General features: G+C 29.4%; 1 protein-coding gene across 2 annotated transcripts; it reads left to right on the top strand.

Moving 5' to 3' along the window:
- Positions 1–9: 9 nt before the first annotated feature.
- On the top strand, positions 10–11944 carry LOC126846623 (von Willebrand factor A domain-containing protein 8). Of its 2 annotated transcripts, none has more exons than XM_050586315.1 (22): positions 10–129; positions 1795–1949; positions 2284–2364; positions 2575–2816; positions 2904–3071; positions 3134–3298; positions 6442–6600; positions 6815–7027; positions 7144–7353; positions 7464–7624; positions 7706–7869; positions 7937–8043; positions 8103–8293; positions 8365–8569; positions 8649–8797; positions 8878–9209; positions 9272–9622; positions 9696–9895; positions 10660–10815; positions 10886–10994; positions 11091–11646; positions 11711–11944. In XM_050586315.1, the coding sequence occupies exons 2-22, from the start codon at positions 1805–1807 to the stop codon at positions 11817–11819; spliced, it is 4173 nt and encodes a 1390-aa protein (XP_050442272.1). In that variant the 5' UTR covers positions 10–129; positions 1795–1804; the 3' UTR covers positions 11820–11944. The 2 variants fall into 2 exon arrangements, with proteins under 2 accessions (XP_050442272.1, XP_050442273.1); XM_050586316.1 differs by lacking the exon at positions 10–129 and adding an exon at positions 1461–1527.
- The last annotated feature ends 1889 nt before the right edge of the window (positions 11945–13833 follow it).

The raw sequence follows: 13833 nt of genomic DNA, 5'->3' as shown, positions 1-13833 counted from the left end.
ACACAATTTTCAAATTTCTTTTTTGCTCTTACCCTATTAATTCAGTTAGTTAAGACTTAAGTTTAACTTTAATCTATTACTATTTTTCATTTCAATATATCATACAATTTTAATTTGTTGAAAAAATAGGTAAGTTAGTGCCATGTAACTATTTAATAAAGTACTCATAGGTGAAACTAGATTTTTTTATTAGATCAGGCTAAATTATTAGCACTATAGACTATATTAGCGCTTTGGAGTAACCTCCCAAATATTTTCTTAAGTTACTACAAAAAGAAAAAATGTTTTTCTTAATTTAATGGAAGTATAAAGTGTTATTTTATAGGCAGACTATAAAATTTAAGTCTAATTGTATCAATATGCCTGAGTAATCCTGTCAAGCTTTAAATACAACCAAGATCAGTGATGTATAAGTTGTGTCATATTAATCATCAATGAAATCAACTCAAATCCATGTGTTAATATGTAAACAAATTGTTTATATAGAATTACATATTAAGTATTTAAAAATTCTATACTAATATTTACTTTTTTTTTAGCAGCAATTACTTATACCAAATTTGAGCGAATGTTTTATTATTATTTTTAAATTGTATTAGGATTATTTCTTTTGATTGTTAAGCCTAGAAAGTGGTGTGTTTGGCTGGGTTAAAGTAAATGCTAAATGTCACTCATCTATACAGTAATTATAATCATCAATGGATATTGTGGAAAATATGGAAATTACTAATGACCTCTAATTCATAGCAGCATGTGTATGGGTAAAATTAAGGTTTAGGTTTTGCCCGGGTCTGAGTTTTCCATATGGAAATACTTATTTTTAAGTGGTTTTTGTAATTTTGTTATATATTTAGGTATTCTGGTTAGATATTGATCTTTTACTAGTTACAATAAAATTAAACAAGTATATTGCTTTAATACTGATTTCTTTAAAAGATTTAAATAATTATATTTTATTTTACTAATTAGTCAAAACAAATTTCTAAAATTACCATTGATTGTAATTTTAGTAGCACTTAGTAATTAATATTACCTAATAATTATTATTTATAACTTTAAATATTAAACAAGCTGTCCCGACCCGGCGTTGCCCGTGTATTAGAATAGACACACAATCAGCTGATCGGATTACTGTATCCCCGTGGTATGAAAAACCATAGAGATGTATTGATAACTATTGATACTATTAATAATCATAATTAATTAAAAACTAAAAACATGTTCTGTTGGATCAAATTGTGAATCTAAACCTTTCTCGAATAAACTTAATCGCGCACACAAGATTTCATACAAATCTGTCCAGCCGTTTAGAAGGAGTTTGCATAATTACACACGGACAGAAGAAATATATATATATATATATATAAAATTACAAATTAAAACATGTTTATTTATCAATAATTCTTATCTGTGTATAAAAAATGTATATTTATAGTTCAATTAAGTATTCAATTTCAGCAGTTTGTTATATCTTTAGTTGACCCTAAATGTTTGTTAACTGTAGCTCATAGTGCAAATATGTAACAGGTTAATAAGCTTTTTTTTTTCATTATTTTTTAAATATTTGAATACTGGGTGATCTATTATTTATACAACTACTTAAATTAATTTTATAAATTATAAATTATTATTATACAATTTAATAAATTCATTATATTATTTGTACAACTATATTCTTTTTTTTCAAAGACTTTTTTAATGAGTATATAAAAATGAATCACCCAGTATTATTACTTTATCTCAGAAGCCATGTATACTAATATTTTACTCTTACATTTTTGCTTTGTTGTATAGAAATAAATAAATGTCAGTGATATTAGCAAATGTGTGGAAGTATAATAATTTATTATATTCTTGGAGATTTGTTACTAAAAAACCACTACCAAATTGCAGAACAATTATGTCTTCAGATAGAAAAAGAAATGGAAAAACTGTTACTGACGATAAAGGTAAAATAATTTATTTATAGTACAATAATAATTATAAATTATTTTTTATAATGAAATAATGTGCAAGTACCATTAAATTGTATAAATTGTCATACTAAACAACATTTTAAAATAAAGATTCTTAATAAAAAAATATATTTAATATGTTGTAATTAGGTAATATATATCTATTTAATAGTGTTTACCGTTTGGCATATGAAAAACATTAAACATTGGTTAACTCATAGGTGATGTCTTAAAGAATGCGCTACTATTTTTACTGTCTTGTATTCGTTTCTCGGTCTATAGTCTTCATATTAATTCAAATTCTACTCTGAATTTTGTTATATTTTAGGTGTGCTAAAAATTACAATTGGTGATGTAAAAAAACTAACTAAATCGTCAAAAACTCCAGAACTAGTTCCAGTTGAATACTGTAAGTAAATACTTATTATACTAATGGCTAATATTAAAGTAAATTAGGTGTTCAAAATATGTTAAAATATGTTCAAAATAAGTATAATACTACATTTCTTTATATTGTCCATCATACCTTGTTCAATAATTGTTGTCAAAATTATTTTTACTCATTATGCTATATATGTCTAAATTCGTAATTCCTATGAAATCAAGTACTTATGTTTAGTGAATTTGACTTGTAACCAAGAAGCTATGGCACATTTACGATGGATGCTTCAAAAAGACATACTTGGGCAAGATATGTTTTTGATTGGTAAACCAGGTCCTCAAAGACGTCGTTTGGCTATGGCTTATTTAGAGCTTACAAATAAACCTGTAGAATTTGTGTCACTGTCTCAAGATACTACAGAAGCCGATTTAAAACAACGTAGAGAAATTGTCGAAGGAACTGCTAAATATATCAACCAGGTAAAGTGATTGATATAGTACTAGTATATAAATATTTAAATTTTAAATCTTTAACTTATAGTTTGTTATGTTCATTTTACTTTTTAGAGTGCTGTTAATGCCGCAATCGAAGGTCGTGTATTAATCTTAGATGGAATTGAAAAAGCCGAACGTAATGTTTTACCCATTTTAAATAATTTGCTAGAAAATCGAGAAATTCATTTAGAAGATGGTAGATTTTTAGTAGCACCTAAAACATATGACAAACTACTACAAGTAAGAAATTATTATTTTATTTTGATATGGGTAGAAGACTTATTGTTTGTTTATTTTTTTAGGAACATGGACTAGAACATATGATGAAATGGAATTTAGTACGTGTCAGTGAAGAATTTTTTGTTATAGCTTTAGGTCTTCCGGTTCCTACATTTAGCGGTATTCCATTAGATCCACCATTAAGATCTCGATTTCAAGCTCGAAATATAATGACACCTTCTTATTCGGTAATCAACATTTTTTTAATTTTAAACAAGTAACTTTTAATACGTAAGGTTTTTTTAAAAATATTTTACAGTTGACATTTTTTCATAATATGCCACACAACATTTTAATTTAGTGTGCAAATAATGACATTATAGAATTTTTATTTTCTATACATTTTATAATTAAAATACTGTGAATACTAAAATTGCTTAAGAAATTGTACACCTTTACTAAAATTACAAACAAAAAAATTAATTAATATGAATGAATATAAATCATATAAATTCAACTTATATACATATTATTAAGTAATAAAAATACTAGATTACCTACAAAGTACAAATATAGAAAATACTTCAAGTATAAATGTATATTGAAACTGCGTTCATTGCTGCTTGATGATCCTGGATAAGTGACCACCCCCTTCTCCTTGGATTAAAGCAGCAGAGCATGACATGTGTTCTAAGGAACGTGTCAAATAAACACCCCAACAAATAACCTTTAACTTACAAACATACTAATTACCAATTACAGCCATAGATGTCGAGGCTTTAAAAAAAAAAAATCAAAGTTTCCAGTCGAGTGAAAAGGTTGAGATTAATTTAACATAACCTTAAATTTTTATATTTTATTAATACTAATATTATGTACATAAAATAGCTATAACTATCTAGACATTAAAAAGGAAAAAATTATAATATATACTACAGATGTTCATTAAAAAAAAAAAAAAAAAGTATTGTATTAAAAACTAAATTTTTATTAGTCATTAATACAGCAAATATAAAAGTTATAATTTAAAGACAAATTTCAAACAAATATTAAACACCCAATTTAGTAAAAACATACTTGTAATTTAAATATAATCGCTATCTATTATTTTTTCATTACTTGTACATGTAGGAGGCAGATGAACATGTAACTCGGTTTTGTGATTTTTTTTTAACTTTCGTCCAGCGCTCAATGATCTCTTCTTGGATTGAACAACTTGTTGTTCATTTAGTTTGTCTTCTGGTATCAAACAAGTTTTCATTAGAGCTGGACGCCTAGCACAAATGTCCGGTGCGGTCATTGGTTTTTGGAAACTGTCTATCATTCCTGAAGGTGTCTGCAACCATCGTAGGACACGTTCTACGTATGTGTGATCGTTGCCATCGCACTCGTGTATATGTTCATCGGTGTTGACCGTGCTAAACTGTTGGCTTGCTTTTACGGTCCTGTAACGAGGCCGGTTCTCTTTTTCGATGAATAGATCATCATCGTCGGATAAAATAACGTGTCGCACTCCTTTCACCCACGTTGTACGGACGACTAGTCGACCACGAGACGATTTCCACCGAATGCATTCATAAGGATCAGCGCTTTTCATTTCCACTCGATTATGACAATTTCCGTCAAACGTCGTGTGACTGAAACATGCACTGCGCGGCATCTAAATTTGAAATCGCTTTACGTTAAATATATATAACACAACCCCTCACGAACCCAATGACATTCAGACATGCACGCCATGCCATCTCCCCTAAACCGTTCCATGCGTTTTTTTTTTTTATTCTTTTACAATGTATCATTGTCGTCAACGTCGTCCTTAATGTGACAGTGTCATTATGGTTTACAAAAACGAAGGTTTACCAATGGCAGTGTTTACCGCCACGGGTATGAATAAAAAAATCTGACTCTCCGTGACGCTATAAATGCAGAAATCGTGTATAACAAAATAATAACAACCCATTAACGTTTTACGGTTCGTTCCAAAAAACAATGCATAGCTGCTTTAAAAAAAAAAAAAATAATAAAATTATTGTAATTTAATCATTTTTTTATTTTTTTTTGTAAGTAACAAAACGACCATCGCGCAATGCCTAAAAATAAAACTAATTTTACCGAGCCTAAAAAATAAACTTTTATGTTCCCCGTCCTCACTTTCTAATTTATTGTTGTTGGTAATTATTAAATTTATTTAAATAGGTTAAGACATAAAATAATAATATGTTTTTAAATTAACCTTAACTACAAATAATAATACATTTTACCGTTGATGATGATAGAACCGAAATAAGCGTACAATAGGTGTACTTTATTTTTTGTGGTTAAGGTTTATTTCAAATATTTTATATCTTAACTTTATAATATAACCACAATTGTTGCTTAAGTTTTTTCTAGATTTAAATAGGTATTTGAATTTGTATGTTTGGTACATGTTTAAATCAAACTTTGGACCATCAGTTTTTAACCAATATTAGGTTCTTTATTTAGTTATTACCCAAATCCCAATACTTATTTTTTTTCTTTACCTTCGTCCCATCTAGGTATTTAAGGACGGCCACCCTTATCCTAACCTTCCATTTTTGATAGACTTGCTATAAACAAAAATCGGTTTAGCAGTTTAGAAGATATCGTGGGTCAAAGCCATAGATATATAAACACACTAAATAGCGGACAACATAGTTTACGAATTGCTTATTCTTAAAAAAAAAATGTTATTTCCGTGAATCTTCATACTTTTAAAATTCTTGTTTTCTTACGAAACACCATTCTGGGTTTCTCCATTTATTATTTATAAATATTTAAAAATACACTATGTACCGAAATAAATTAGTCTTATGTACCAATATGGAATTCTATGTATTAATATTATTGTTCTAGTAATGTTTTTCCTTAAAAACATCGTATTATTTAAATGGGTTTACTAGTATTAAAATGTAAATTCCGTGTATTTGATATGTAACTCGTAATAAACGCCCGATGTAGGTCAATAAAAAAATACTCGATATGTTTCGAGACAAAAACCTATCAAACTCCAAAAAGCAATTCTTTTTTTTTCGTGGGTTGATTTGGTTTTGGTTAAACGTTTTACAACTTTAGATCATTAAACTAAAAAAAACTTGCGTCGTTGGAAATGCATGTTTCTTAGCTGTTAAACTAATGATGTCAATAAAATCCCCTCGAACGAAACATTTCAATCAACCCCAACTCGAAACCATCACTTATTTTATCGCCTTTAATAAACTCTGTAATGCCTATAGCGTGACTAAACGTATTATTCAGACATTTTGTTTGTTCGGTACCTACCCGAAAACTTTGCGCGATAACTTCACAGTATTAATTTACCGTTAATGACTTTTCGAAATGATTACTATAATTTCATTTATTTTCCATTTAGACCATGTTGAACGATTTGAAGGCCGAATATCCTATGGTACCCGAAAACAAACTGGAACAAGTGTTGTCTTGCGCATATGCATTGGCCTCTCCAGAATCCAGCGATCTTGGGCTGCATTATTTTCCAATAGAAAACATACCCGTCGCTGTTAAATTAATCGTGAGTAGTGGACACGTTGGGTAGACCATATTTTTCAGAGATTTTTACGGCTTATTCCCATCCATTTAACTAAAAAATCAAGTATATAGTTAAATAATACTAAAATTATAGGCTAACCGCTGAGTTATTCTTAAAATTTAAGCCAAACTGGTGAGAATGGCCATAGGTTTCCTACTATTTCATATTTTATACCTAACCAGTTTGTATGTTCTAGTGTAATAATCCTTCAGTAGCAGCCGACAGCGTACTGAAACGGCTTTACCCGTATGAAAGCTTTATGAACGCTGATGGAAAACGTGCTGTTAATAATATTATGTCGACATTTTGCCCGGAAGAAAACGAACCTATCAAACGTCATGTTTCCTCAGTCAGCCAACCAGATGACAACAAAGTTGAAATTGTATTTAATAACTCTGCAAGTTTTTCTGTGAGTATATTCTCTCTGTGCATGATAGCACTAAAATATAAACCGCAGTCCAGTTTAGATATTATGACAGACCAATATGTTTTTAAATAATTCATGGGACATTTGTATATGCCTAGGCTCCTTGCGGATCTATGTTAACAAATACAGCTATTGATCAACACCTCATAAAAACTAATTATCAAGATGTTGTTTTGTCCGATCTTGCACTAAGTCATTCCGCAAATGACATTTGTATAGTTGGGCCTAGAGGTTGTGGTAAAACTGCTATTGTCAACCAATTTGCCGCTATATTAAATTATGATGTCGAGACAATTTCACTATATCAGGTTAGACAGCAAAGTTGTATTTTAATTTCAATATTTGAGATAAATTGTACATGCAAAATCTCAATAAAAGAAAAATTTGAATAATTAATTTGAATTATTTTTATATCTAGGATCTAACTTCTAGAGACTTGATTCAACAAAGAACTACATTGCCCAACGGTGATACAGTTTGGAAATACAGTCCGTTAGTGGTAGCAGCTATTGAAGGAAAGCTCGCAGTTCTTGATGGACTCCATAGATTGCATTCTTCTACATTATCGATTTTACATAGGTCAATATTGAATTACATTTTTCTTGATTATAGTTGTTATTCATAACATTAAAATAATATTACCTATGATTTTGTTTTAAGATTAATTCAAGATCGCGACCTTCAACTGCACGATGGAACTAGATTATTGAAGTCAGATAGATATGATAAACTAGCTAATAAATTAGGATCGAGTGTTTTAGAAAAGGCAAACATTCTTCGGGTTCATCCTGCTTTCAGGATCATAGCTCTTGCAGAACCACCTGGTACAAAAGTGTAGCAAACATGGTATATACATTTAGAGTTACTGTTTAAATGATTTCATCGTTGTAGGCGGTACTATTCCTCAATGGATTACACCAGAAGTTCTTAATATGTTTTTATTCCACGAGCTCAGACCGTTATCTGCTGTCGAAGAACTTAGTATTGTACAACATCTTGTAAGGTTTAGTTAGCTTAATTTTAATAGTTCATTCATTGAAGATTTTATTTATTTTAGTATCCAAATAGCACACAACCTATGAAGAGTTTAGTGTCTGTAACAAAGAAACTTAGAGAATCGACAGATGCATACTTAAATTCATTGGCACCTTCATTGTCTACACGTCAGTTGTTACGCATTGCAAAAAGGCTAAACAAATATTCTGATTCTGATTTTTATAGTATAGTCAACAAAGCTTGTTTGTCTCAGTAATGATAACATATAATTATTTTGCTTATTATAAGCGTTAAAAATGGTAAAACAAAGTTCATATTTTTAGATTTTTACCACAACTAACCAAACAAGTGCTTGAAAATACTTTGTACTCATGCGGTATAAAACCTCAGTCTATCAAACAAGATGATTCCTTGATTCAATGTAAATATGATGATGACTCTTTGACCATTGGACAAACTACTGTCTTACGATATAAGACTAATGCTTCAAGCAAAGTTCCTAATGTTTTATTTTATGATTTACCTCAGGTATTTAAAAAAAAAAAAATGATACAATATATTTTAAGATGTAAGGCTATTATAATTTCTTTATTATTTATATTTACAGCATTTAAGGCAACTAGAACTTATGTTGCAAGATTTTATTTTGGGAGAACATCTGTTATTGGTAGGTAATCAAGGTGTTGGTAAAAATAAATTGGTAGATCGTTTTTTACAACTATTGAATCGGCCTAGGGAGTATATTCAACTTCATAGGCAAGTATATTGATTTATATTTTTATCATGCTTACATGATGTATAGTATTTAATAATTGTAACATACATTGTTATTTTAGAGACACCTCTGTTCAATCATTAACAAGTCAGCAAACAGTAGTTGACGGATTACTGCAAATCGAAGATTCACCTTTAGTAAAAGCTGTAAAGGCTGGCTACGTTTTAGTGATTGATGAAGCTGACAAAGCACCAGCTCATGTAACTTGCGTACTAAAAAACCTTGTAGAAACTGGAAACATGAGGCTTGCTGATGGTAGACTAATTGTTAGTGGTGTTAACAATGTGTCCAAAGATGATACTGTGATCAATCTTCACCCCGATTTTAGAATGATAGTTTTAGCTAACAGACCGGGATTTCCATTTTTAGGCAACAATTTATTTAGTACATTAGGTATAATAATTGTAAAAATTGAGACAAAACAAATGTTTTTAGCTACAATATTTACTTTTTAGGAGATGTATTTAGTTGTCATGTTGTGGACAATCCTAGTCGTGAATCTGAAACTCAGTTGCTAAAGAGCTATGGCCCTAATGTTGCTGAAGAAGTTATTGATCAAATCATTGCAGCTTTTGGAGATTTAAGACAGCTATTCGATAAAAATCTAGTATCTTATCCATACTCGACTCGAGAAGCAGTCAATATTGTCAAACACCTGCAAACATACCCTCAAGATTCTTTGATAGATTCTATTAGAAATGTATTTGACTTTGATAGTTACTCAAAAGAAGCCCAAGAAGTAATCACAAATGTTCTTAACAAACATAAAATGCCAATAAAATTATCTCCATGGTCTGGTTCAAAACGTAAGTTTATCGGCTTGCAGATAAATTATGTAGAATAATGTTTTATAATGTATTTTATCCATTGGGTTTTTAGAAAATCAAAATCTACAAATCACAGTTGAAAAAGAAAGTGGCCTGGATGTGTCAAGTCCAAAACACGGGAAAGTGGATGAAAAGAACGAACCTCATGTTGGAGGCAATACATGGGCAGGAGGTACTGGTGGTCGAGATACAGCCGGGTTGGGTGGAAAAGGAGGTCCTTACAGACTTGATGCCAAGCATAAGGTCTTCCAGGTACTAAATTAAAACTACCCGGTCTAACTACTTCTACAGACTACCAAATTTTTTTATGAAATTTTATTTTATATACGTGTTTTGTTTAAACACATTTTTAAGAGGATAATAGCCATAATTTTAGTTGTGTAAAACTAGCTATTTCCACAGTTCCATACAAAACAAACTTCAAAGAAATGGTCAAAATATTCATAAGACTTGTAATTTAAAGTTTAAGCATAATTAGTTGTATGGTTTAGGTATAATTCAAATATAACCGATTCGAAAAAAAGTGCAAAACATTAAAATTGACAGCCTGTGATTGAATTGTAAACCGTTCAGGCTAAACAAACTGGAATTGGTTATTATGCCAGACGTTGCCATTATATACAATATACAGTTTTAATTTTTTTTTCTTCAATTTTGCGTAACCTCTCATATTATAAATGTATATTGTTTTTTTTAATTCCCTTGACATTTAAAAATTATATTACTACTATACAAGAAAAAAAACACAGTTAATTAATGATCAGTGATAATAAATTTAAAAAAAAAGTATTAAATATCTTTGAAAACAGATATTATAATAATCTGTAAAAAAAAAAAATGATCACCTACAAAGACGCCTAATTACCGTATTAATAAAGTGCCCATTATTTTCAAATTAAAATTTAGATAAAGTTTGCCCTACAGTATTCCTTAAGAAATCAACAAATTTGACAAGTGTCCTCTTATAAAAAATTATTATATGTTTTATATGGAGTACAAGTTTAAATAAATATTAGGTGAGCGAAGAAGAAAAAAATGCTGTTCCTGAACACGTCAAGAAAGCGGCGAGGGAAATGGGTCAAAAGGCATATAAAGAGCGTTTAAAGCAAATAGAAATGTCTGAATACGATGACAAAGTGTACAATGAATATTCTCACCCTGTACAAAAACAAGTAATTATGACTTATTTTTAGGAAAATACTTAATGTAATACAATAATTTTAAATTGTTTTTTTTTTTAAGGTACAAGCCTTAAGAGTCATATTGAACTCATTACAAGCTAAGTCTCAGGAAAGACAATGGGTGAGACATCAAACAACTGGTGAACTTGATGACACTAAATTAATTGAAGGTAATCAATTATGGAGTATATTTTTATAAAATCATTTAGGATATATTAAGATAAAATTATTATACTCGTTTATGTAATTTTAAAAATAAATTCAAGGTGTTATTGGAGAAAAGTCAATTTATCGTAAACGCAGTAATTTGGATCCTCAAATCGGAGCCCCTCAGTTAAAGCCAAAACGTTTACGTTTTATTGTTGATGTATCAGGTAGCATGTACAGGTTTAATAGCTACGATGGACGTTTAGACCGTGAACTCGAAGCAGTCGTAATGGTAATGGAAGCCCTTAGTGGATTCGAAGACAAAATATCTTACGATATTGTTGGCCATTCTGGTGAAACCGAGTGTCTTAAATTTGTCGATAAATCTAATCCACCTACTGACAATAAAAGGCGACTTGAAGTTATTAAAAAAATGCATGCTCACACTCAATTTTGTTTGTCTGGTGATAATACTCTTCAATCAGTTGTGTATGCACAGAAAACATTGGAAGCAGAAAGTAAAGAATATGACGAAGCTATTATTGTATTACTGTCTGATGCTAATTTAGCACGTTACAATATACGCCCTGAGAAATTAACAGCCGCATTAACTCTCAGTTCAGATGTACAATCATTTGCAATTTTTATCGGATCTCTTGGCGATCAAGCAGATATGTAAGTTTATTCAATTGCAATGTCGGACTACACAATGACATAATACATTTAATTTGTGTTACAGATTAAATAGGAGTCTGCCTGCCGGTAAGAGTTTTGTGTGTATGGATCTCAAACACATACCTCAAATTATTCAACAAATATTTATGTCTTCCATTATGAATGTACTTTAAAATACCTATCAAAGTATATAAAACAATATTTTATTTTATTTTATTTTAATAATGTACAATATATTTTATAAACATGACACTATTATGTGTACTTAGTTACAAATTGTATAGATTTTGGTTAATGGTTACCATTTTATGTTTGTTGATTAATAATAAAGATTAATTTTGTTGTAATTACTAATATTAAGTACATTTTATAATACTTAAAAAGTTTATAAATAGTATATCAATGTAACAGGATACAGTTGTATCCTATCAAAATATTCTAGGTATAAAAATGTAAAACAAAACTTCACTCACTTAGTTTTGGTGATATTGATGCTCAGTGACGTATTAAAATGAGACGTTAAGGCACGCTCCCCAAAAAAATATTTTCGTTTAACATCATAATAAATTTTAAATTTGAATTGTATACCCATCATGAAAGTCATGACTCATTAAGAGGACGTTACACCTAATTTTCCAGTGTTAAAACATACTTACGGGGCAATCCACGCCAAGTGTTTCCATCTAAATATTCAAAAGTTGAACTTTTTTAATGTTCGCCCGTTTTTTTTTAAATTTTTACACAAAAGAAAAGTGGTCGCTTAGGATTCAAGAACAACTAGTTTCTTAGCATTTATTCTGTACTTTACAATTAGATTTAGATAACTTAAATGATTGGTGTTATTTAAATGGTTTGTGCTTCATTGAAGCACAACAAATGCAAAATATTATCATTTAATATTAAAAAATCTCATGTTCATTTTGATTATAAATTTAACAATGTTTCTATTGAATTAGTAGATTCATTTACCAACTTAGGAACTACGTTTGATTCTAAACTATGTTTTAATGAACACATTGATAGAATAACCAATAAAGCGTTTCAAAATCTTGGTTTAATTACACGAACTTGTACAAATTTTAATAATTTTAATGCCATTAAAAATATTTATTTTGCATTTGTCAGATCCCGATTAGAATATGCATCCCTTATTTAGTCTTCTAATACCATAGGGGTAAATCATAATCTCGAAGCTGTTCAGAATCGTTTTCTTCGTTTTTTAGCTTTTAAAGTCGAAAGACTTTAAATCGTTAAATCGAAATCGTTAAATACAAGAAGAAGTACCTAACCTTCAATTTTCATTTTTATTAAAACTATTAAATAACTTTATAGATTGCCCTTATTTACTGGAACGATTAAATTTTCGAATTAATACCAAATCCACCAGAAATCGAGATAGTTTTTTAATCAATAATGTTTCTAAAGCATACTCAAAATCATCACCTACGAATATACTGATGACTATAGGAAACACTATGGATATTAATTTTAGTTAATAATTAATTATGGCTGTAAATTGTATACCACATAATATGTACTTGTTATATATTTAATTAAATGTGAATTTTATATTATTCGTACCAAATTTTATTGTATCTGTATCACTACCCAATTTTATATATATATCTATATATATTGTTTTGTAAATGGAGTTTTTCCGTTAATAAAGATAATAGTAATAATAATAATAAAAATATATGAAATTACGTCACCATTTTTACCCCCAAAACATAAATTTGAAAAATATTTTTGAAATTTTTGGCTCATGCCATTTTGATAGTTTTGAAAAGTGGTTAGATTGAATCCTCGACTTTTTTTTTATATAAAATATATGTCAATTTTAGAAAGGGATGGAAATTATAACTGAGTGGTAAGATGGCTTGATGAACGTCGGAAACCCCCGCTGATCTAAGACAGTGTGCATCACAGAGGTGTATATAGAATTTTCTTGAGGGGGATATAAAATATATTTTTTTCCCTAAAGCATTATATAGACTATTAAAGTTTTTTGGAGTAAGTTACCCCAAAATTATTTATAGTCCCCCCCAAAAATTTGTGAAATGCTCTGAATGCTATGATGTGACTTATATCACTGATCACCTAAGTCCTAACCGATAATGCGGGATCTATTCGGTTTATACCTAATATTACAAAAAAAAAAAAAAAGGCCAAGGGAGGGGATCTAAA

Source organism: Adelges cooleyi, unplaced genomic scaffold, assembly GCF_023614345.1.
Source record: "Adelges cooleyi isolate 19-005CV unplaced genomic scaffold, UGA_ACOO_1.1 ACOO_flye_CR_arks_rails_tigmint_CR_PRNA_9, whole genome shotgun sequence".
Lineage (NCBI taxonomy): Eukaryota > Metazoa > Arthropoda > Insecta > Hemiptera > Adelgidae > Adelges > Adelges cooleyi.
Note: the sequence above shows the minus strand (reverse complement) of the source record. Positions and strands in the feature narration are given on the sequence as shown.

Excerpts from the sequence above, each read along its gene's own strand:
- LOC126846623 (XM_050586315.1), top strand. The coding sequence starts at position 1,805 with ATGTCAGTGATATTAGCAAATGTGTGGAAGTATAATAATTTATTATAT. Across the intron at positions 8,044-8,102 it reads TTAGTATTGTACAACATCTT|TATCCAAATAGCACACAACC; the intron begins GTAAGGTTTAGT and ends TATTTATTTTAG. Across the intron at positions 10,995-11,090 it reads TGACACTAAATTAATTGAAG|GTGTTATTGGAGAAAAGTCA; the intron begins GTAATCAATTAT and ends AATAAATTCAAG.